This window comes from Cyprinodon tularosa, unplaced genomic scaffold (assembly GCF_016077235.1).
Source record: "Cyprinodon tularosa strain WSP-4 unplaced genomic scaffold, ASM1607723v1 ctg370, whole genome shotgun sequence".
Classification (NCBI taxonomy): domain Eukaryota; kingdom Metazoa; phylum Chordata; class Actinopteri; order Cyprinodontiformes; family Cyprinodontidae; genus Cyprinodon; species Cyprinodon tularosa.
The window spans coordinates 41,439-66,021 of NW_024039086.1; the positions used below are offsets into that span (position 1 = coordinate 41,439).

The 24,583-nt window shown below is 41.7% G+C and overlaps 2 protein-coding genes across 2 annotated transcripts; both read left to right on the plus strand.

Moving 5' to 3' along the window:
• Positions 1-575: 575 nt before the first annotated feature.
• Positions 576-11,960, plus strand: amd1 (adenosylmethionine decarboxylase 1). The gene is made up of 9 exons (XM_038296502.1): positions 576-688; positions 4,227-4,313; positions 4,538-4,664; positions 6,119-6,221; positions 6,320-6,362; positions 7,870-8,014; positions 8,106-8,198; positions 8,289-8,444; positions 10,366-11,960. Exons 1-9 carry the CDS (start codon positions 576-578, stop codon positions 10,498-10,500), a joined length of 1,002 nt encoding a protein of 333 aa, XP_038152430.1. The 3' UTR covers positions 10,501-11,960.
• Positions 11,961-14,296: 2,336 nt separating this feature from the next.
• On the plus strand, positions 14,297-23,734 carry rpf2 (ribosome production factor 2 homolog). Its single transcript, XM_038296487.1, has 10 exons — positions 14,297-14,449; positions 15,201-15,333; positions 15,605-15,642; positions 21,284-21,323; positions 21,412-21,493; positions 21,575-21,651; positions 21,731-21,830; positions 21,898-22,000; positions 22,094-22,238; positions 23,296-23,734. The coding sequence occupies exons 1-10, from the start codon at positions 14,427-14,429 to the stop codon at positions 23,470-23,472; spliced, it is 918 nt and encodes a 305-aa protein (XP_038152415.1). The 5' UTR covers positions 14,297-14,426; the 3' UTR covers positions 23,473-23,734.
• Positions 23,735-24,583: the final 849 nt, after the last annotated feature.

The following is a 24,583-nucleotide window of genomic DNA, read 5'->3' on the forward strand; positions in this document are numbered from 1 at the left end:
GATAGATAGATTTCTAAAAAAATTTTTAACTTTATGTGTAGATTAAAACAGTAAACTACACAACACCACACGCATCGAAAAAAAACGTTTAACATATGAAATAAAAGGGAGAGAAAGAAAGAAAATGATAATATCTGCTCATCGATGTTATGTCATGTGAATAATAATAAAAGCGTGTCGTCGTAAGTTTTAGCAACAGTAGAAAGCCACGTGAGGAAAACCCTCTTTCCGCCATGACTGATACATCCTTGGACCAATCATAAAACCCAGCGAGTAGTTCTGCTGTCAGATTGGCTTGACGCTGTCGGTGACGTAATGTAGATTGGGTATAAAACCAACCCACGCATTTCATTCAGCGCTTTACACAGTATGGCCGGCGATATTAGCTAGCACTCGCTAACGGTATTCTCTGCAAAAGGGAAGGCGGTAACTCAAGATAATTAACATCTGGATTGCTTTAAGGACTGAACCTCAATAAATTATAGCGAATCGAGGAAAGATTATTAATAATAAAAAAAAAAGCTTAAAACGTTGTAAGTGACGTTTTGATAATTCTGTTGGGTGTCTGTTGTCTCATGATGGAGGATAACGGTGCACAGTTCTTCGAGGGGACCGAGAAGCTGCTGGAGGTGTGGTTCTCTCGTCAGGACGAAACCAAAGGAACCGGGGACCTCCGCTCCATCCCGAGGTTTGGCTCCTTTTTACCGTGTCGGTTCAGATGTGATGAATGTGTGGAGGCGCTGGCCTCACTTCGGGTCTGCGGTGGATGTATTTAAATGCGTCATGGGGGAAGAAAGTGGAGAGCAGGGAATTCTCCGGCCTTTCAGCCCCTACCAGCGGCTAGCTAACACCTCCCCCTTTAACTCCCCCACTACGAACCGAAGCTCATTCATTATAAATACTCTGAATTTGACCACTTCTCCACATTCTATTACTCGGTTATTTTTATGTTTGCTAACAGAGTTTCTGCGGTTTTTTAAAAGCTCGGTGATGCGGCAGGTGGACGGAGGGTACTAGCCGACCATCGCTCCTACTTCCTGTAAGGCTCTGCTAACCTGAACCGCTGTCCCGCTGACATTATTCCCCTTCACCCCCGAATCACTGCGCTGCTTTAAATGACTGATCCATCCGCTGGCATGTCTGCTCATCTTTACGTAGAAATCAGGCGGGATTGGTGCATTTTATTAACCCTCTATTGGAGCTAAGGCTGAAATTGACTTCAGATTCGGAGCTTCTTCAAACCGAGCCTCAAAGAAAGGGTCAAAACTGGGCATTTAAATCATAAATAATCGGGGAACTCGTTTAAGCTAGATTGTTTAACGGTAGAATTATTTTTTTATTGGCTTCTGTGCTTTAAAGAAGTCAGAAACTGCCTCAACGCTCACCTGTCTGCTCTAATGTAGTTTGTGTTTATTTATTCCCATTTTTATTTTTTAAGCCCTTTATACATGGGTTTTAAATGGTTACATTCAAGACACAGTTTACCTCAGAACAGGTCAGATTTAATCTGAAAATTTGTAAACATTTTGAGCTGGAAGAGATCAGGTTAATTTAAAAAAAAATGGTCAAACAGCCCTTTACTAGGGTGACAAATCAGATGCCAACTTCAGCGGCGCAGAGCTCCTCGTGTAGCTACGTCACCCCCCCTTCAAAGAACCGTCTCGTTGCTGTTTGTTCGGATTAAATATTAATATTCCCAAAAATAAGGAAAAGATGTATAAAAACTAGTGTTTTAGCTTATCCTGTTGTATAAATGACTTTAACCAGTCTGGTTTATGGTTGAGGTTATTTCTGCTGCGTCATTCAATGTGTGTGTGTGGGGGGGTGTTAGCATGTGCTCTTCCTTCATTAGACTCTGGGTAATGATCACTATTACTCTAATCATTATAGAACAGTTTAATAAACCGTTCTGGGTTCATTTAATGTGTTGCCCTTTTTTATTCTGTTTTTCTTTACGTTTCCTTAATCCTATAATCTCGATTTTTATTTTCGGGCTCCTAAAAAAAAACTGCACTTTTCTTTAGTTTTACTGTTCTGTTAAAGTCCAGAAATGGAAGCATTTCAGCCAAATCCTCCCAAAAGCTGAAGATTTTACTTCAGAAGTTGGTCAGAATTCCCTGCAGCCTCTGCTTGGCTCACGTTTCCAGCCATGAGGAGGCTCCCCTCCCCTCTCCTCGGATTGGTTCAGGGCATCTAAGAGCTGATTTGCCCAGTGGCCTTAAAAGAGGAGGGCATGGGAGGTTCAGAGAGATGCACGTGGTAGACCTGATGGGCTGCTGGTTCAGTTCAACAAAATATGATTGTTCCCTGAGCTGTGAAAGGCTCTGTAAACAAATGATTCTAAAGAGTTAAATATGTACAGCCTTTAAGCAATCGAACAGCATGAGCTCAAATGCATTTTTTTAATGGATATAACTTACAAAATGAGTTGGATTAATTCAATCTCTGCTGAGTGAGATGAGTTTTAAGGCTCTGTTTGTGGCCGTTAACCATGTCGTTCCCCTCTGAGGGGAAAGCATGAACAGTGGTGCGTTAATGAACAGAGGGACAGATTAGCAGCTCAGTCAGTGGATGAAGCCTGCTGGACATCAGCCAGTGTCCAAATAAGTCTGCAAGGGCGTCTGATTCATCGGCAGGGACCTTGCTCAGATTACATCCAGGTCTCGTGGTCTGCTGAGAGTGACTGTGGGGCAACCGGGTGTCGAACTGAAGCGCTGGTGATGGGTGTCCTGCTCAGAGTCAGCAGAGGACTGAAGTCCACCGCTGCACGTGTTTAGTGGATCTGCATGGATCTTGGCGCAGGAGGTCAGACTGATAAAATGGAGCCACACTGGTCACCCCTGTGCTCAGCGTCTGAACTAACAGTAGCTTAGACGTTTATTCTTGCTCTTTTCTTCAAGGAAATTTGATCCTGCTGAGCTTTCATGAAATGGCCTCCGGAGTGGGTTTCACTCTGAAACAGGAGCTGCTGGGTGGCTAACATTGTTAGGGGGGGGTGAAACTGGAAAGCAGGCATGTTGCAACAGCCCTCCTACATCTCTGCCTCCTCTGGAAAGCAGCAGGCTTTACAGTAGCATAAACGGAGCCTGATGCTCTGCAGCAATTCCACACTCCCCAGTTAGCCTCATTTCTTTCTTAGAAGTGATCAAACTGGCAGCTTTCAGATTTCCTCTCGGCCTCTGTGGCAACATGCTGCTAAGAAAAGGTTGTTTTCCTCCCAGAATGGCTAAAATTAGATGATCTATTTCAACTTCTCCCAAACATCCGATCTAGAGAGGGCTGAGAATTAGTTTTTTGTTGTGTTTTTGAGAAAGCACCACACACTCAGCTACAGGCGACACCGCATGGTGTAGAATTTATCTGTCACTGCAGAGAGATTGAAAGTCTGAATGGAAGGTGTTTAAAATGAGCTCCTGTCACACATTGGAATTAAAGTTATTGAAATATTTGAGCCGGAACGAAATGATCAGATCAGTCGTAATTAATTGGTAATTAATCAACTAATCTGGTAATTGAATGAGATCCTTACCTAGAGTGATGGTACGCAGACTCTAAGACCTAATAACTTATCGCCCGTTCCACAGATAAAGCTGGCCGACATAAAAGGCTCTGCTTTATTACAATATGCACCAAACAGATTGATTAATCTGCCTAGGGGGAGATGTGGTTGAAAAATGTTGGTGGATTGATTTAAAAATCACTGGAAAGGACAAATGCTATTTGTGCAAAATTATTGGTATTTGTGGGCCACACCGTGACCGGAAAAAATAAACCCTCGAGGTGTAAAAGTGTGTATTTTTCCTTAAATGCTGAAAAGCAAACTATTTTCTCCTTTAGAGGAAATTCCCTGTCTGCTGACAGAAGGCCTTATTTAATGTGGGCAGAATCTACCCGGGGGTCGGCATGAGCCGCTGGCTCTGAGCTCTGCTGGAGGCCGAGCCAGCGGCCCGGGCTCTTCTTCCCAGGCTGCACTGGAAAACGTGACGCAGCTTCTTTTTGCTCTGCAGCACACTTTGTTTTTGTTGGAGCACCACGGTGGCAGCAGCCCTACTGTGGAGCGACTCAAACTGCTGCTTAATGAAACCGTTTTATCCGCCATGTTTCTGTATATCTAAACAGCTCGACCTGCTTACTTTGGTATAGATTCTAAAGTGAAGGACTGAGCTGAAAACTCTTGAAATGCGCATCATAATCCTAAATATTTTTTTCTGTTTTCTGTCTTTTAGGTTTGAGTGGGACAAACTTTTGGAAAATGTGCATTGTTTGATCATAAGTGTGACAAAGACTGACAAGCAGGAAGCTTATATACTCAGGTAAAGAACGCCTGCAGCTGTGACCTCACAGGTGTCCTGCATGTTTGGAGGATCCCCTGCTTCAACAGACCAGAGTGAAAGGACGGCTCATGATGAGCTCCGGATCCTCTGAAACATGCAGGACTCCCGTTCTGGTGGAATACCGCCACTTTAGCCACAGGGGGAACGACCTCTGAATCGGAGGGTTAACGGCAGGTTCTGGTTTTCTCTCCTATGTCCCGCAGTGAGAGTAGCATGTTTGTCTCCAAGAGACGTTTCATTTTGAAGACATGTGGAACCACCCTCTTACTGCAAGCACTGGTGCCTCTGCTGGAGCTGGCCAGGGAGTACAGTGGCTTCGACACCATCGAGGTTAGTCCTGCATCACGCTTCTGTCAGTTTGCAACAACGGGCATAGCGGTTTAAATTAACATTGAAATTGAAGAACTCTAATAAACAGATTTTTATCAGGAAAAATAAAAACATGTTACATCTTTTCTAACCGATTTTTACCAAGCTAATAATTTTCAGCATGGCAGCAGTTATTGCTGTAAATGACAAAGAACTCTGTTATAAGAATTTGATTAAAACTTTATTTTATTCCCAGGATGTTGTTTTCATAAAGATTCAGGGTTTCCACGGGTCATTAAAAATCATTAGAAATCATCAGATCATTTAAATTAAGGCCTTAATTGGCATTAAAAATTAAATGTGCTTATTGTGGTCTTTAAAATGCTTTAATAAAAAAAAAAGTTTATAAAAACAATTTCATCAGATATATCAGATATAACTAGTTCTGCGTGATAGGAAATCTGGAGGTGGAGAAAAATCTAGAGAATGGGAATATGGTAATTTCACCAAAAAGTGGCTTGAAAACGAGGAATTCAGGACATGGCTGCAGCCTGTCGACGGTAAAGGATTTTGCCTTGATTTATATTTAGATATAGATATAGAGAGATATATCTATGAATATATAAGATTCATGGGTACTTGTTGATGGCATGAAAATAATTTCTAAGAACATTAAAACAAGTGTTGCACCGATACCAGTATCGGACGGGCTCCCAATCCAGCACTAAAATGTGGTATCGGCGAGTACCAACAAATAGGGCACAATACCATTTTGAGAGCCAAAGGTTTATTCAACTATTGTCACCCATTCCGGGTAGGCAATAAAAAGTTCTACTGGATTCACTTTGTTTGTCTTTTTCCTGCTTCACAAAGGTAGGCAGCAGCTTGACAAAGCCATGATGGTAATTATTTTACATCCAAGTAGTATGCAGTTCTTCATATATAAACGCACACATCAATTTCAAACAGATGGTATCTATATCGGCCGATAGTGCACAGCCAGGTATCGGGTCCAAAAAATGCCATTGGCACAATGCTAATTAAAAAACATTATATTAGAGTTACTCATTCCTGTATAAACCCTGAGCTTATTAAAAATGAGTGAAAAATAATTGGGGGTTTTCTTAGAATATAGATTTATTTATTTATTTATTTTTTACATTTCTATAGAACTGCTTTAGCACAACAGCTTAATGTAGCAAATATGCTACAAACTGAAATATGTCAGAGTTCCCCCAAAATTTAAGAAAGATTTGTTAATTTTTTTTTTTTCAACTTTCCTTTAAAACAAGAACAAAACATTTCTGTTGGGGAAGGGTCCTACTAGAAACGTGTTTTTGCCAAAGGTTCCTAGAGCTGGACGCAATAAACTGCCTCTTGGCTGTACAAGTTACAGGAGTAGTTTGATGCATATTTGCTACACTAGGCATGAAGGCGATGAGGCACTGGAGTAACTCTTAAGTTGTTTGTTGCAGAATTTCTTCTATTCCCGTAAGAACTTCATGAAGCCGGCCCACCAGGAGTTCCCTCATCGCAACTTTCAGGAGGAAGTGGATTTTCTCAGCCAAATTTTCCCAAGTAGGTAGCAGATTTGATCCAAAGTCTTCAAACATTCATGTGGTTTAATCTCTGACATTAAAGGAGGTGAAACGCCTGTTTTTTCTTCTTCTTTCCAGATGGCGCAGCCTATTGCATGGGACGTTTGAACTCTGACTGCTGGTAAGTATCTGAGCGCCCGCACGCTGCCGCTAGCTTTAACCCCAGTGGTTCTGATTTCAATGGACTGGCATGGAGCCTGTTCCTACTCATAAACCGCAGCAGGAACAGTCAGTAGTTGTAGAGTTTGCTGCATTTCATGAGCAGCCACACAGTGGCGGTGTTCTGTCAGCTCAGCACACCACATCCGGACAGCATACCCTTAAGGGCTGGTTATCCTCCCCCAGCAGTGTGTACCAGCTAGCTAGTTGCAGGTATGACCCAGATATTTTTGATCTATGCCCAATATTGAAGAGGGACAATCAGGAACTAGTTAGGATTGTGGGTTTCCACGTGTCGGTTTGGCGTCTACAACCCCTCATCTGATGCTGGACGACACACAGTTCACCCGTCAGTGATTCCTAAAGACTGGCCATGGCGCTTCTGGTGCAAACAAACAGACCGTCACGCAGAGCTAAAAACTAATATCCTGTACGGTGTCTGGGATAGTGTCCGAGGTGTGCCAGGCGTTGTGGACGGCACTACAGCCAGAGTTTCTGCCATTAGGTACCAGACAGGTAATATGCATAGAGTAGATCGGATGTAGATTTGACCAATCAGAGGCCTCCTGTATGTGAAAGGGGTGGCATATCTGCGTTAGCTGTGAGACACACGCAGACGTCCTGGTTTGTATAAAAGTATAAACCAGGCTTTAGTCATACACATTGCGTAGTTTCCAGTCTCTGCTCTCCTTACACCCAATCACGCTGCTTTATCTCCTGTTTTAGTCAGGTTTTCGTCAGTTTTGTGCATAAATCAACAAAAAAGTCCTTCACTAGGTCTAACACACACATTGGCTTTAGAAAAAAAACATTGCATGTCCGTTTGACGAGGATTTTATTAAAGAATAATGAGCTCTTTTTCACAGAACATTTATTGAAAGGGGATGCTACAACTCATTTGACAGGATATATTTAGTTTTTTTAGTTTAATATGAGCGACATGTGGATAACTTTATTTTTACAGCACATAAAGAACTACTGAACCTATTTCAGATAACTTAAATCTGTGGTGGAAAATGAATTACTTTAGGGGTAGGATTCGGATTCATTGTGATAACAACCTAATGAGCCTACTGGCACAATCTGAAGCCATTCTATGGGACTGATAGCTGCTAATAATCATTCATTCAGTTTATTTCTATAGCACCAATTCTCAACACGCGTCAGCTCAAGGCACTTTACAGTTCACCAGATCACTGGTCAGATTGATTCAAAGTTTTCCATCTTAGGAAACCTGTTGATTTCATCGACTCAAAGGCAATTCCTCACACTAAGCATGCTTGTAGTGACAGTGGAGAGGAAAAAACTCCCTTTTAACAGGAAGAAACCTTCAGCAGTGCATGCATGCGTATTACTAAGGGTATGCTGGCCTTACGCGGTATGCTGAGCTGACAGAACAGCGGCTCTGGTCCGTCCCTTCCACAGCAGGACGGACCCCCCCTGACCGTCCCTCCTCCCCTCCCCCACAGGTACCTGTTTACCCTGGATCTGCCAGAGTACTGGGAGAACAAGCAGGCGGATCAGACGCTGGAAGTTTTGATGAGCGACCTCGACCCAGCTGTTATGGACCATTTCTTCATGAGAGACGGTGTTTCCGCAAGTGAGGTCACTCGTGTAAGTAGAGCGAAGGGTAGAGTGTTTTTGTTTGTCCGGTCTTTTTTTGGTGAAGAGTCCTCACCGTCCACTTTCCTTTTTTCCCCCTCAGAGGAGTGGAATTCGTGACCTGGTACCAGGTTCGATCATCGACGCCACAATGTTTAACCCTTGCGGATACTCGATGAATGGAATGAAGACTGACGTGAGTAGCGGCGCGCCCCGTCACCTTTCTGTGCGCCGACCCGTCCACAGCGGGCTCACAGCCGACTGTTTTTCTTTCGGCCCCTTGCAGGGAACGTACTGGACCATCCACATCACTCCAGAGCCGGAGTTCTCCTATGTCAGCTTTGAGACCAACCTCTCCCAGACGTGCTACGATGATCTGATCAGGAAGGTGGTCGACGTGTTCAAGCCTGGAAAATTTGTGACTACGCTTTTTGTCAATCAGGTGTGTGGAACGACCCGTTTGTAAAACAAAATGAAACAGAAGTCGGTCCATTTTCCCTCCTTATAAGCTGGCTAATAAACCAAGACTATAAGTATCATTCTGAAGGGTGAAAATCCTCATTCCTCTGGTAAACCATCACCTTTATCTGCTCAGAAATGGTTTAATAAATCAGTTTTTGCAGTGAAAGCTGCAGAGGTGATTTAAAGGAGCACAGCAATCCAGACTGGTCAGATTTACATAGATAAACTGCTAAATCTCATTTAAACATCTGTACAATATTCTTAAAATAACTGTATTGCCCTTAATTTGAACAGATCAATATGCCAATCTGTTTCTGGAATATTTCTGTTCTTTAAATTATGTACTAATGGTATTTATATTTTAAATGTAAATCATCTAATTCCTAATTAATACACTGACATCTCAAATCAAGGGAAAATCAATTGAGTAAAAAAAAAAAACTTGGTCATTTTTAGATGTCTTCATCAGTTATTTTTTTGTTCTGGAAAAACCTCAATGATGAAGGGTATAAAAATGCCCAATGTTTTGCAAATAACCTCTGATTAAACGGATTTAAAATTTGTCTTTTCCATTTGTCAGAATAATCAACTTTAAAGCACAAACCAGGAAAAGATTGTCAGAAAACGTTTCAAATAAAAAGGGTTAAAGTTTAAATTTCGCAAATGTCTTGCAGCCAAACTGTTTTCAGCAGGGAGGCTTTATTTATTTATTTTTTTGGGAAATGCCGGCTAAAGCAGAAACTATGATCTGGTCTGAGAGGCCGTTTAGGAAGGAAGAAGCCACAGAGATTCATTATTATGAGTCTGATTAGTGTTTGTGTGGGATCAGAAACGACCAGCTCCTTCAGTTTGAAACTGAAAACCCATCAGAAGCCTCAGAGCACAGTCCTAACTGAAGCATGGGAGCGGCAGCATTATGCTGTGTGCTGCAGGAAGGACTGCTGCACAACATAAAGTCGACGGCATGTTTGGAAAAGAAGCTTATTGAAATGAGAAAATGGGTAGAAATCAGCCAGGAGTTAAAGGTTTGAAACCATGGGTGGTTCTAGACAGGGGCCAACGGGGGCCAGTGCCCCTGTAGATCATGTCCTGGCTCCTGTACTGAAGATATAATACTAAAAGAAATTGTAATGCGCTGGAACAGACATAGTTACTGATGGGTCCTTTCGAACTATTTCATTTATTTTCTTTACAAATTCTGTTTAATTATTTAAAAATAATAAGGTGATAGCTTCCGTGGGAGTGATATAGGATCCCAGTTTTCATCAGCTAATTTTTACATCTGAATTTATCAGTGTTTCTTGGTTTCTGATACAGATTTTATAGAAAACAGTAACTTAAACTTAAGTCAAAAATATGTAAAATTCCTGAATTATGAATGTATTTTGAACTAATAGGAACATTTTAATTAAACCTAATTGAATAGTAATTTCACATCATGCAGCTCTCCTAATGTATTTGAAACCCTTACCCTGTTCCTTATTTCATGCTTTTCTGTCCCCCCCATGAAATCACCCTGGCCCCCTGGTACATCTGGTCTAGCACCGCCACTGTTTGAAACACTAAAACGACATCGAGCGTTACGCAGGCGCTGCTTTCATAACGACACCTTCGTGATCTCCGATCTGAAAAACTGAAATACAAGCTGATGGAATAAGATGATTTATGTTTAAAATAAAGGATTATCTTTTTTTCAAGTTCATAGTATCAATTTTATTTTCGGGCAAAAATACTCATTTATTGGCAGATCAATCAGTCTTAAGGTAAATAAGCTAATTTTCTGATCAGTTTGAACAGTTTATTAGAGGAATGGATGCAGCGTAGGAAAGAGACGCCTCCTAATGCAGCGTTCGGAATGATTACATCATCCACCTCTATCTTTGTTTTGTTTTGTTTTCCAGAGCTCCAAGTGTCGCAGTGTCTTCTCTTCCCCCCAGAAAGTCGAGGGCTACAAGCGCCTCGACCGCCAGCTGGCCCAATTCAACGATTACAATTTTGTCTTTACAAGCTACGCCAAGAACCGCCAGCAGAGCTGAGGGTTCAGGATGAAGAAGAGGCGCAAAAAGAAAGGCGGCCCCTCCGAGCGCCGCCCTGCCGCCGCCTCCTCCCCTCTCGCCGCCTGCCTGGCGTCTGCCCCCCTCGCCCTGAGTTTACCCCCCAGATTGAGTTGTTTGCGTCGTCGTAACTGTGACTTAAGTCTCTTGCATGAAAGCTCTTCTCTTTGTCGCGATATTCTAGCTCACTCTTGCTGTGATCCTGAGGTGCATGTGGAGGAATTAAACGCGCTCCGCCGGAGGCCGCCCACCCGGGCGCTGTCCACCGGTCCCTTCCTGCAGGTCTCCCCCCTCATCCCCCACAGACAAGGCTTCCGCCCGCACTAGAGCAGGGCCCTGACGTGCTCAGATCGGTCAGCTTCTCTTGACCCGAACGCTCTTCCTGGTTTGCGATGAGGATCCCTCATCCGTCCTAGATCAGCGTTTCCAGATGGTGACGGGCTGTGGAGAAAAGCCTGGATGGCTCTGAGCTGACGGGCCAATGCCCGCTGCTGACGGCTGGTTTTTCCGCTCCTTGCAGAAGTGCCAGCCGTCCCCGTCTGTCTGCTCTGAATGGAACCAGACAGGTTTTGCTTAGCTGTCCAGCAGAGCGTTTTGTTCTTCTCTCTTTTCTCTCATACAGTCCATCCTTTGTCTCTTTCTGGCCCACACAGAAATCTAAAGGCACAATAGAGGCCCATCGGTCTGAGCACGCCAGGGTGAACCCGGATCATTCCACATGTTACTAAACTGCCGTTTTATTACCCCCTCCTCCTCCACCAATTGAAAACAGGACTTCCTAGCAGTTTTTTTAGATCGTTTTTTTGTGTCCATTATGAGGGGGACACCGTGTGACACCGTGGTGCATGTGACTTCTAGTGCCGTGTTGCTTGACAGCGTAGCGCCACCTCTTCCTCGTTGGTCTGTGCGCTTCACCTTCCTCTGCTGCACCCAACAGGGGAGGAACATCCATTTGAAGTTTTAGTCTAGATGTTTTTCAAGGGTTTAGTTAAGCTGTAATTAATCTCAAAGCCTCTTTTTTTTCTTTTTCTCATTTGGGATTAAGTACATCTTAACGCTACTATTTGGGGATCATTGCCACTTTTTTTTTTTTTATACAGTGAGGTCAATGCATTGTTGCAGTTAAATAATTTGTGAATTTTATACAAAGCATTTTGTATTTTCTGCTGCGGACCAATTTATTTCCTATTTCGTGTCCAAATGTTAAAGCGGTTTCCCCCCATACCTTCTGTTCTGAAGTAGAGGGGTGACTTTATTTTTTATTTTCTGCCCTGCTTAAGAAGGTGGGAGGAAGAGGGTGATGTTATCCAGATCTGTTGGGATGTACTGAAGGAGCCATTTTGCTGTTCTAATTTCTTTTGCTGTTCTTTGGATGGTCAAGATGTGCTAAATATATCTGTGCTTTGAGCTTGATGCATTAATAAAAGATATTTACCTGTTAACTCACTGCGTTTGTTTTCATTTATGTGAAACGTAAATATATATACACTTTTATAATCAATTCAGTTGATTTCTTTAGCGCCAATTCACAACACATGTCATCTCAAGGCACTTCACAGTTCACCTGATCATCCAGTCAAATTGATTAAAAGTTTTCTATCTAAGGAAAACCAGTTGATTGCATCGACTCATTGACTTGAAGGAAATCCCTCACACTAAGCATGCTTGTAGCGACAGTGGAGAGGAAAAACTCCCTTTTAACAGGAAGAAACCTCCAGCAGAACCAGGCTCAGTGTGAGCGGCCATTTGCTGAGGCCGACTGGGGTTCAAGGAGACAGAAGCAATAGATAAAAAAGGCAGCTGTAAAAGGCTTCCGCAGCCAGGGAGACGAGCTCCAAGCCAGCTCCCATGTCGAGGGACGAAGAGGGCACATCCAGCCAGTCAGAAAAACAGGCAGATCTTGAAAATGTATTTAAAAAGGTGGAAATAACAGCTGCATAGCTGATCGGCGCAATGGTGTCTTCATAGGTTTGCCTAAAAAGTCCACCAGACAGCTGCAGCTGATCCAAAACGCTGCTGCCAGTGTTTTCACTAGAACAAAGAAAGTAGAGCATGTCTGCCTGGTTCTGAAGTCTTTCCTGTAGCTCAGAGAATAGACTTTATAATCCTTCTGTTAGTCTAGAAATCCCTGAATAGATCAGCACCTCAATACCTGACAGATCTGTTGTCAGTGGATCAACCTCCCAGACACTCAGGTCTTCTAGTTCAAACCTAAGCTGTCCACCTGGAACTAGAACCGAACATGGAGAAGCAGCATTTAGTTCCTCTGCTCCACTGATCTGGAATAAACCCCCAGAAGACTGCAAAACAGCTGAAAGCCTGAGTTCTTTGAAATCAAATTTAACCAGAGCTGCCTTTGACTGTTAAAGTTAAACTGCTCACTGATTGTTTAAGGTTGTGATCCAACTGGTTTGTTTTACTACTTCTATCATATTTTTATCTTTACTTCCTGTTTTTATTTTCCTAATATTTACAGTTTAATTCACATAAAACACTTTGAATTGTCTTTGAACTTTAAGATTAAGTTAATACAGCCTATGATGCAATAAACCTTTATTAGTTTATTACGTAGAACATTTCCAGAAAGTGATGGATGTCAGATGAAAGCAGCAGCGTAGAGATGCCGTTCTACTGGCTGGGGGCCAAGCTGGATCATACATCACATGGTTCTGCAGAAATCAAGCTGGGACATGTAGGCTGTGTTTAGTTAGAGAAGGGTTGCCAAAGTCCAACCATTAAAGGACAAATAAAGTATGTACCGTCTTATCAGTTCCTCTGATTACTTCTGTGGTTGGGATCACTGTCTCTAAATCTCTGGAATAATGAGAGGAACTGATTAACTGTGATTGGTTATCAGGTCAGATGGAGATCATCAATCTGATCAGTTGTGTGTGCATTGTTCCCAAAGCTGTCATCCTCTATGCTTCATCCAGAGACGTTATTTCAAACACGTCATACATGTTGCTGTCTTCATCCTATCCCTTCAGGGTTTCAGCATGCTGAGTCCTGTGTCTAAATTATAGCTCTTTTTGTTTTATGGGTCTTGAACGTCCTGAATTTACTGGAACCCTTCCCAAAGACTTGGTATCTGCCTGAAAGGTTTTTCACATTAGCATAACATTCCTCTCTGAACTCTGCTGGTCTGTCTCATAAATATATATCTGTTGATTTATACGGTGATCAAAGGTGAAAAATTGCAGAATATATGTATACACACACACACACACACACACACACACACACACATATATATATATATATATATTTTTTTTTTTTTTGCAAGTTTCATGCTTGCGAGTAAACTAAAGAAATTATATACTTTATTTTAATTTTTTATTTATTTAAATAAAAAAATATATAAATATTAAAATAATATTTAGATGAATAAAAAATAATAATAAAAGAAATTGTATACTTTAAATAAATATATTGAATTGTTTAATTTTTTGCAACCTATTTCTGTAAAATAGGTTATGTGTTTGTGTTTTGTTTTTTTTGCGAGTTCCATGCTTGCAAATAAACTAAAGAAATTATATATCTACAAACGAATGTGTTGATTTTGCAAGTTTCATTACTAGTTAACTAAAGAAATTATAAACTAAATTAATGTGTTGAATTTTTGGCAACTTCTTTCTAGTCGGAATAAAATCTTCCCGTCGTGGTAATGAGAAAGATTATATCGCCCCCTGCTGGTCAGAATGTGAGTTCATCCTTTGTTGTATTTCTCCTGCAGTGCTTTTTTGTGACAGTAGGTGGCAGTAGCGGGCAGGTAGTTAATAGACATCAACGGATCAGCCAGCAGTAATGAAGAAGAACTTCTTGTTGTCTTCCGGTGTGAAGCTTCACGTGGGAAAGAAGAGAAGCACGAGCGCAGCAGCCTTGAAAATACCACAAAAAAAGGTTAAAAAATGACGCAATTAGACGGAATAGTGTAAGTAAACTATGTAAACCATGTTATGAGGGTAATGTTGGGGGGTGATGTGTTTGTACGTCTTTCGGGTAGCTTATATTAAAAGGAAAGCTCTGGCTAACCTGCTAAATTAGCATCTTTGACTTTGGACAAAGTTGCTTCATGGTTATGACGTTATATGATGGTTATGCTTATAAATAGCAGCGTCTGGGTTTGTTTGTATGGCAAACTTCTTCCACACTATTCTGAGGCTGTCTTAGGTATTTATGACATCCCAGAGCACATCCAGGTTATACGTCTATTGGCATGAAAACACCCTGCAGGGAACAACTGAAAGCTTTGTGGATGAGAAATCCCACTTTCTGACTCTGACCTGCTGACAAAGATGAACTATGGATGATGGATAAGGGATGTATAAGTTGCTGCTAATGCTCAGCAGGGTGGATGTCCCTTTAAAACTCCCAGACAGCATCATTCAAATGTCCTTTAGCGCATGTTAGACCAATGATCAGCTTCTGGGTGGATTTGGTTCGAAATAATGTGGGCAGATTACACTCAGAACAACACCCCTACTGAGACATTTATTATTAAACATAGAAACAATCTGAATACTTCTGTTGAATTAAAGGGGAAGTAGCTTTACCATAAAACTCAGAGAGGAATCCAATATTTGCTAAAACTTCCTAAATATACCATAAATCATCAGCATCAGTTTCTCTTTCTGAAAAAAATCTTTAAATTTTTTTTTTTTTTAAACGTTTTGTGTCCTCAGGAAACCAAAGACGAAACGCTCAAAGCGTTTCCTGGAGAGCCGAGCTCCCAAACTGGTTGAAGATGTGAAAAGCACCATGATCATGAAAGGAGGAAACACCAGTCAGACCGTCACTACAGCCCTCAAAGATATAGTGAGTAAAATAATATTTAAATGATCCCTTAATTTGATAGTTTTGATGAAGGTTCATTCAGTGTTTAAATTGCTTAGTAAACAGTCATTACCTCTGTGGTGAACACAGTGCAGGCTTCAGGTGAATAAATCACACATGGAGGGGATCTCCTAACTGACCTTTTTTCCTGTTTAGCGGCATTAAATTATAATTATAGTTATTTACAGTAACAAAATTAAAAACACCAACATGTTAGATGATCTGATAAAAATGTCTCTCTTTGTTTCCATAGTATTCCTTGAAGAAACCAAATGCTGTCCTTTACAAAAAGTAAGTGCTTCCCTCTAACTTTGAATTTATCCAGCAGCATAATGCTACGTTCACATGCAAAGTCTATGGTTGAAGCGCATTAGAACGTCCAGTAGTGCATCTTATAATAATAATAATAATATTAAACATTATTTATCTCACACTGGAGAAATTTACCTCTGCATTTAACCCATCCCCTTGGGGAGCAGTGTGGGGTTAGGGGTCTTAGCTCAGAGACCCAGAGTGGCAGTCTGTGGGAGTGGGTTTCAAACTCAGAACCTCAGAATTTCAAGCTCAGGGAGTCAAGTATCGCGATGAGCTGGAAATCCGGCCCCAGGCCACCATTCCCCACATCTTGGCGCAGCTGAAGCAGTGTGTTGTAGGTTTTGTATCACAGACTTGAGCGCACAGTTAACCAGTCTGAGCTTGCTGTGAGAACAATCTTCAGCGTTTAAATTATTGCATTCTCACTCAAAACTAAAGTAACATTCTTCCTATCTAAAATAAAAATTTCATATATCTTAAATGGCATGTTCTCCCTGTGCATGCGTGGGTTCTCTCTGGGTACTCTGGCTTCCTCCCACAGTCCAAAAACATGACTGTTAGGTTAATAGGCTTCTCTACAGTCCCCTTAGTTGTGACTGCGTGTGTGAATGGTTGTTTGTCTCTGTGTTGCCCTGCGATGGACTGGAGACCTGTCCTGGGTGTACCCCGCCTCTTACCCACTGACTGCTGGAGATGGGCACCAGCATCCCTCGTGAACCTACTCGGGATAAGCCTGCTAGAAAATGGATGGATGGATGGATATATCTTAAATGTAATTCTTATTAGCACAAATGATGCCACTTTTCCCATTCATGTGTATTGGGCTTTTACCTAAAGATATCTAAAATAACCCTTCTTCCTAACTATCTGAAAATTTCAGGTATTATGAGTTTGAAGAAATCCATTTGAGATATCTGGGTTCCATATTCAGTCTAGCTAATAAATGTAAAAACAGCCTGCCATAAGCGAGTGAGTAGAGACCTGAATGCATGCAGAGATGAAGCTGAGCGAGCGCATTAAAGCGCACTCAGAAACTCTCTGCACCAGACAGATTTTGAGCGAGAATGTGGGAGTTTAAACGCTGCTGCACATTGTTCTCACTGCACCCTTAGACTGGTAACTGCACACTCAAGTTGGTGGAACAGAAACTACGCTGTAAAACAGCTGCTCATGAGCTTTTGGGGTGAAGCGCTTCAGAAGCAGCAGCTGCTGGAGTTGGAAAAATTGAACTTTTGCTGCTGGATGCGCCACAACAACCAATCGGAGAAGCTGATCTGGGAGCTGGCAGCGAGACAGACACAGCACTGCTGATGTAGAGCGCTATGATCACTCCTCTGAAACAGTTTATTAACGCCTAAATTAACTTAAAATGTTTAAACCTGCGGGCAAAATATGTTCGATTTTATTATCCTGGTGGCTGCAGTTTGAACTGCATGCCTGAAAAATGCTAACATCTACTTCCAGCTGCCACCAACAGTAGGGGGAAAACCTCATTAGGGGTTCTAGGTTGCTCGGAATTAGAAATAATATTTGAAGGCAGGATCTGAATCCTGATGAGCTGACTGCACAGATGTTTTCAGGTGGATTTTCTCACTTAAAAACATTAAAACTACTTTTTTGCCACTGATCACAGCAAGTATAGCAAAGCGGCTCTCTGCCATTGAACACAGGAGCAGCAGATGCATCTGGACACGCTGCAGGAGCATCAAAGCTGCTCCTCAGGCGCGTCTGGCCTTAATGTGAACAAGCCAGAGCGTGTGAGCGGAGGAAATATGGTGGAGCGGTTTTCAATTCAAAGGCCGGAGCGAGGATTTCGCTTCGCTCCATTTCGCTCCGATGCGCACGCAACGTCAGTTAAAAAATGTTGGATTATAAAATTTGTAAAGTCATATTTATTTGATTTAAGTGTAATTTTTTAAAATAACGATAATAATAATTTAACAGCCAGTTAGAGAAGACAATACACGTGCATCAGTGACATCATTAAATCAAACGCCGTGTGTAATAATTACATGGAGGAAAAATGTCAGAAAATGCTTTCTCCTGAAAATTTGAGCGAGCGTGGAGCGACTTCGCCGGAGCGGCAGGAAAATTAAGGTGAGCGTGGAGCTCCATTCCCCTGCTCTGGCTACAAGCATTAAAAATGAAGCAGCAGATGGTAATTTGCTGCTGAAATTAGGCTCGGTGTGAACATAGAATTAGGATTGTCAATCCAGTGACTGATGGGGATCCTATACAGGTGCTGGTCATAAAATTAGAATATCATGAAAAAGTAGATTGATTTCAGTAATTCCATTTAAAAAGTGAAACTTGTATATTATATTCATACATTACATACAAACTCATATATTTCAGATGTTTATTTTGTTTAATTGTGATGATTACAAATGACAACAAATGAAAATCTCAAATTCATCATATCAGAAAATTAGAATATTACTGAAGACCAATAAAAACAAAGGATTTATAGAAATGTTGGCCAACTGAAAAGTATGAACATGAAAAGTATGAGCATGTACAGCACTCAGTATTTAGTTGGGCCTCCTTTGGCCTGTATTACTGCAGCAATGCGGCGTGGCATGGAGTCGATCAGTCTGTGGCACTGCTCAGGTGTTATGATAGCCCAGGTTGCTCTAATAGTGGCTTTTAGCTCTTCTGAATTGTTGGGTCTGGTGTATTGCATCTTCTTCTTCACAATACCCCATAGATTTTCTATGGGGTTAAGGTCAGGAGAGTTTGCTGGCCAATTAAGAACAGGGATACCATGGTCCTTCAACCAGGTACTGGTAGCTTTGGCACTGTGTGCAGGTGCCAAGTCCTGTTGGAAAATGAAATCTGCATCTCCAAAAAGTTGGTCAGCTGCAGGAAGCATGAAGTGCTCTAAAACTTCCTGGTATGTGGCTGCGTTGACCCTGGACCTCAGAAAACACAATGGACCAACACCAGCAGATGACATGGCACCCCAAGCCATCACTGACTGTGGAAACTTTACACTGGACTTCAAGCAACGTGGATGAAGTGCCTCTCTTCTTTTCCTCCAGACTCTGGGACCTTGATTTCCAAAGGAAATGCAAAATTTACTTTCATCAGAGAACATGACTTTGGACCACTCACCAGCAGTCCAGTCCTGTTTCTCTTTAGCCCAGGCAAGACGCTTCTGACGCTGTCTGTGGTTCAAGAGTGGCTTGACACAAGGAATGCGACAGCAGAAACCCATGTCTTTCATACGTCTGTGTGTGGTGGTTCTTGAAGCACTCACTCCAGCTGCAGTCCACTCTTTGTGAATCTCCCCCACATTTTTGAAGGGGTTTTGTTTCACAATCCTCTCCAGGGTGCGGTTATCTCTCTTGCTTGTACACTTTTTTCGACCACATCTTTTCCTTCCCTTCGCCTCTCTATTAATGTGCTTGGACACTGAGCTCTGTGAACAGCCAGCCTCTTTAGCGATGACCTTTTGTGTCTTGCCCTCCTTGTGCAAGGTGTCGATGGTCGTCTTTTGGACAACTGTCAAGTCAGCAGTCTTCCCCATGATTGTGTAGCCTATAGAACTAGACTGAAAGACCATTTAAAGGCTTTTGCAGGTGGTTTGAGTTAATTAGCTGATTAGAGTGTGGCACCAGGGGCCATCAATTTTGAACCTTTTCACAATATTCTAATTTTCTGATGTGATGAATTTGAGATTTTCATTTGTTGTCATTTGTAATCATCAAAATTAAACAAAATAAACATCTGAAATATATGAGTTTGTATGTAATGTATGAATATAATATACAAGTTTCACTTTTTAAATGGAATTACTGAAATCAATCTACTTTTTCATGATATTCTAATTTTATGACCAGCACCTGTACACATGCTATGGGGTTATCCAATGCTAAAAAGAATTTGTAAATGTGTCATGATAACTTCAAGGGTAATAGGAATGCAAATTGAACAAGACCCAAAACTATGGATTCTTGGGGACACGGGTCCTATTAATGTAAATTATTACAAGAAATACTTTATATTAATGCAGTGAGGAAATGCATCCTGGTTAACTGGAAATCTAAAAATTCACTGTCAGTAAGACACTGGATCAATGAGCTTTTATGTTGCTGCTCACCTGAAAAGATACTTTATAATGTTAGAGGAAAACGTGCAACATTTTTTGCAACAGACATTCTGCCGTCTCTGGACCCAGCTGCTGATGGCGGAGTGAGCCTTTAGGGTTTCAAATTAGCCCTTTGCAGATTCTTCTTATATAACATCCTCACTTATGTACCTTTGATAGAAGTAATGTGTTGAATTATACAGAGACGAATGAGCTCAGATGGAAATGTTGCATGCAGAAATGAAAGGATATTGAGAACCATACGAGAAACGAGGGTGGGGGGGGGGAAGTTTATCTTGTTTCGTTGTTTTCTTTTGGGGTCAAAAATCAAAAATCCTCTTCCTTGTATGGTGCGTCTGTAAGACTATATATCAATAAGTTTGTTTTATAAGATAACATTTTCAGTATAACTGTAAATGCTTGTTATACACCATAAATATCTTGTAAAAGCTTCTGCTAATTAAACTAATCTTTAAAAAAGGACTTAATCCAACAGCCTGAATTTCCTTAATTCCTGTCGAATCTAATTTAGGGAATCATGGTTTAATTCCCTAAATCAGGACACAGTGGAACGTTGATATTAATTACAAAGAAAACGTCTCTAAACTTCAGTAGCGTTAGACTATGGAAGTAAATCTGTCGCTGGGATTTGAATTAAAAATGCCACTGAAGTTTAAATGTTGTATGTTTGTACTGTTTCAGTGTTAAAATATATTCAGAACACATTTTTGACCTAAAAAAAATCAAACTCAACGGTGAGTTTATTATTTTAATTTTTCTGTAGTTGAGTTAGCGTTAGCTTGCATGAACGAGCCGGTCATGCAAGCTAACGCTAACTCAACTACAGAAAAATGAAAATAATAAACTCACCATTGAGTTAGCGTTAGCTAGCATGACCGGCTCCGTCATGCTGGTTTTCCTTCAGTATGAGCGCCGCAAGCGTCACGTCACGTGACTAAGAAAACGTAACGGGATTGGCTGGGTGTTGAACACCACAATCCATTGCTAATGTCTGTGACCTGAAGTAACCCTTCCCTTTTTACACTGAATTTAGACGCCGAATTTAAGACCGTGAAATAGAGCCAGTTGAATCTCAGGAGGCTGAAAATATTGAGGTGGAATTTTTTTATATGCAGATTTTTTTTAACACTGAAAAATTTAACTAAAAAAAATAAGTATTAAATATGTAAACACTTTGAAATAGTAATGTGAATTTTTAACTTCAAGAGAAAATGACAAATGAAATTTCAACTGTGTAGAAATAATGACGAATTTTTTTTAGCTCAAAAATGTGTTCTGTATATATTTTAACACAGAAACAGTACAAACATACTACATTTAAATTTCAGTGGCATTTTTAATTCAAATCCCAGTGACACAGATTAATTCCATATGAGATCTCCAGACAGACCAAAACATGACCAAGAGGAGTGGAAAGAAAAGGCAGACTCAGAGTTAATAATTCCTGAGCTAGCATTTAGCCGCTACCTTTGGCCATGTGAGGCTGACGTTCTGTGTTTTTTTCAGGAAGAACATTACTCGGCCTTTTGAGGACTCCACATCCCTGGTGAGCCTGAGTCACGGTTACCTGAAGTGCTTTGTCTGCAGTGTTATTTGGGTTCCTGCTGATGATGATGGTTTGTGTCGTTTTTCAGGAGTTTTTCTCCAAGAAAACGGACTGCTCTCTGTTTCTGTTCGGCTCCCACAACAAGAAACGACCCAACAACTTTATATTTGGTACGGTCTGACCTCAGAGTGTCCAAGCAAACGGCGCTGAGCCCTCCCGGTGTCTTATGGGTGTTTTTTGGTGCGTTGCAGGTCGAATGTTTGATTTCCATGTCCTGGATATGTTTGAACTTGGGATTGAGAAGTTTGTCTCCCTGAGTGAGATCAAGGTAATGATTTGCTTGGATCTGATTCAGTGCTGGTGTTAAATGGCGGCTCTAACCCAGGTCTTCCTGTTTTTTGGTCCAGACCACCAAGTGTCCTTTAGGAACCAAACCCATGCTCGTGTTCGCCGGGGAACTTTTTGACACAGACAACGAATATAAGCGACTGAAGAGCCTGCTGATAGGTATGATGACCCTGAACGTTCGGAGCCTCTTTATGCTGAGCTGAACTTCTCCCTCTCCGTCCCTCAGACTTCTTCAGAGGCCCCACCGTGTCTGCGGTGCGTCTCGCAGGTTTGGAACACGTCCTGCACTTCACAGCCCTGGAGGGGAAAATCTACCTGCGCAGCTACAGGCAAGAAAGCCGCTCAGAAAACCACGCTAACGTCACAGAAGGTGGGTGTGTCTTCAGCGCCAAGCTAACAGTGGCTGTTTGGTGCGGCTGCAGGTGTCTGTTAAAGAAGTCTGGGTGTCGCACGCCGAGGATCGAGCTAGAGGAGATCGGGCCGTCGTTCGACTTCGTGATGAGGAGAACACACCTGGCGTCAGACGACCTGTACAAGCTGGCTCACAGACAGCCCAAAGCCCTGAAGGTAAATCTGCTCTCAGCACTGATCTCTATTTATTCACTGGATTGCTGATTGGCCCGTTGGTAGTAGGGGGTTGATGTGAAGCCACCGGCTGCCATATTGGTACTCCCTATTTAGACTTTTCGCAATGCAAACAATATGTGCGCTACAGCATCAAACAACGATGATGTTCTCATTTTCAGGGGGACTTAAGACTTAAAAAAAAAAAGATAAATTCATCACTTTGACACACACTGGCTGTTTCATAGCATCAATAGATTACTTTATCTTATTTTTAGAAAATAGGCACATCCGAAAACTGCTTGTTTTTGCAGCCAAATGCTACACATGTAGCCATTTTTGCTGCGTGTCTCCGTGGGAGTGGGGAGCACCTAGCCTGATAAACTAGACTAAATGTGAGATTAAATGTGTAATTTAGTCTGGCCCCGATGAATGAGACAGCAGAAGATTGTTAATGAGAACAACCTGTTGTCTTTCAAACCATGTCTGTGCCTATCGGCCAACGCTCTGACCAATGAGCGCAACTGAATGTGACGTAAGAAGCGCCACAGGAAGCTGGTGGGGGAGTGTAAACAAACAGGCTGTCGGTAAAAAGCGAATACGTCTATCTTAAAAATGAAAGAGCGTAGAGCCTCTTCCTGCTCACATTTCTACAAATACCCAATGTCTGATCCTCTTAAAACTGATTCCAAAGCTGAGTCAAAAATCTCCATCAGAGCCAGCGGTTCTTCACACGCCACTATACCAAGAGAGGGCTGCTGCAGACGGGCTGCGGTTAGCCTCAGAGCTCCTCTGGTTGCCACGGTCCTCTAAGCTTTGGAAATATTTTTTTAATCACGCATTAAATCGGTAAATGGACCATAAAGTTATTCTTTAAAGTATCAAATTCTTGCCTCAAATGATCTCAAAACGTACTTTTATTGAACAACAGAAAGGGAACATTTAACATTTATAAATGAGATATTTATCTGGTAAATATCTGGAAATGTCCTCAAGGGGGCAGCAGAGACCTCTTTTTCTGCTCCTGCATTAACCCTCCTGCTCTGTTTTTTCCCTACAGCCAACGAAGAAGAAGAACATTTCCAGCAACGTGTTCGGCACCACGTTTGGCCGGGTTCACATGCAGAAACAGGATCTGTCCAAGCTGCAGACACGCAAGATGAAGGGCCTGAGGAAGAGGAAGGGGGAGGTGGTTGATGAAGGCCAGGAACCCAAAGCGGCCAAAGTGGAGAACTGAAGCTCATGGACAGTCGGTTCGTTTCTCTCCCTCAGGGCTTCGCTGCACGGCGGCGGGAGAGCAGCTCCTGGCCGGGCAGACATGGCGGCTCTTTGTCATGTGACCCTCTGGATGTTCTGAAACAGTCGGTCGGTTCTGATGAAGCTCCAACGGCGCCAAAGAATCAACAAATCATCCGTTATTGATCACATTTCAGTCTGTTTCTGTATACAAAGCTGATCATCCTGTAAATGAGAACAATTAAAATATTTTTCACAACTTTTTAAGGTTTTCAGTTTCATCTGTTTACACTTGATAATTAGCGGTCCTAAGATCCCTGGACGTTGAGTTTCTCACATAAATGTCTTACTAATATATTTTTTTATAATTGATCATACGTTGGAAAAATGTACCTCTGCATTTAACCAATCCCCTTGGAGAGCAGTGGGCTGCTATTGTGCAGCCCACAGATAGCAGTGTGGGGTTAAGGGTCTTTCCTCAGGGAGACAGAGTGGCAGCCTGTGGGAGTGGGACTCAAACTCAGAACCTCTGGACTCCAAGCTCTATGCCCTAACCACTTGGCCACCACTGCCACTACTTAATCGCAAACGGATAAAAATAAACTAAAAGATTAAACTGACATCTATTTAACAGAAAGCTTTGAACATGTTTGAGTTTTTTTGTTTTTCTGTAAGCAGATATTTTTATAAATACAAACTGATCTAAATACTTCAGATTTCACTTATAAACTATAATCTGCTGCCTGGTCCTTTTACAGCCCAACCATCAGCTGTGCAGCAGTTCTTTTTATCAATGCTGTTCCCTGTTGGTGCCACAGGGGGGCGCCTCTTTGCCACCAGTTGGTCTGTAAAGCAGCAGTAAACTTGTGCACCCTTTTTGTTTACTGGCAACTTTGTACCACCCCAGGCAGAAAAAAAGACCACCGAGGTTAAAACACATTTTCACATAATTTATCTTTTGATTACAGAAGAGGATTAGGGCCACTCAGAAAAAAAAAAAAGGTTTACTGATTTTTTAAATATTATTTCAGTTTAATATGGAAGAACGTCAGAATTCTAAATTTAATCTCAGACTTCTGGCTTTAATCTCAGAATGCTGACTTTAATCTTAG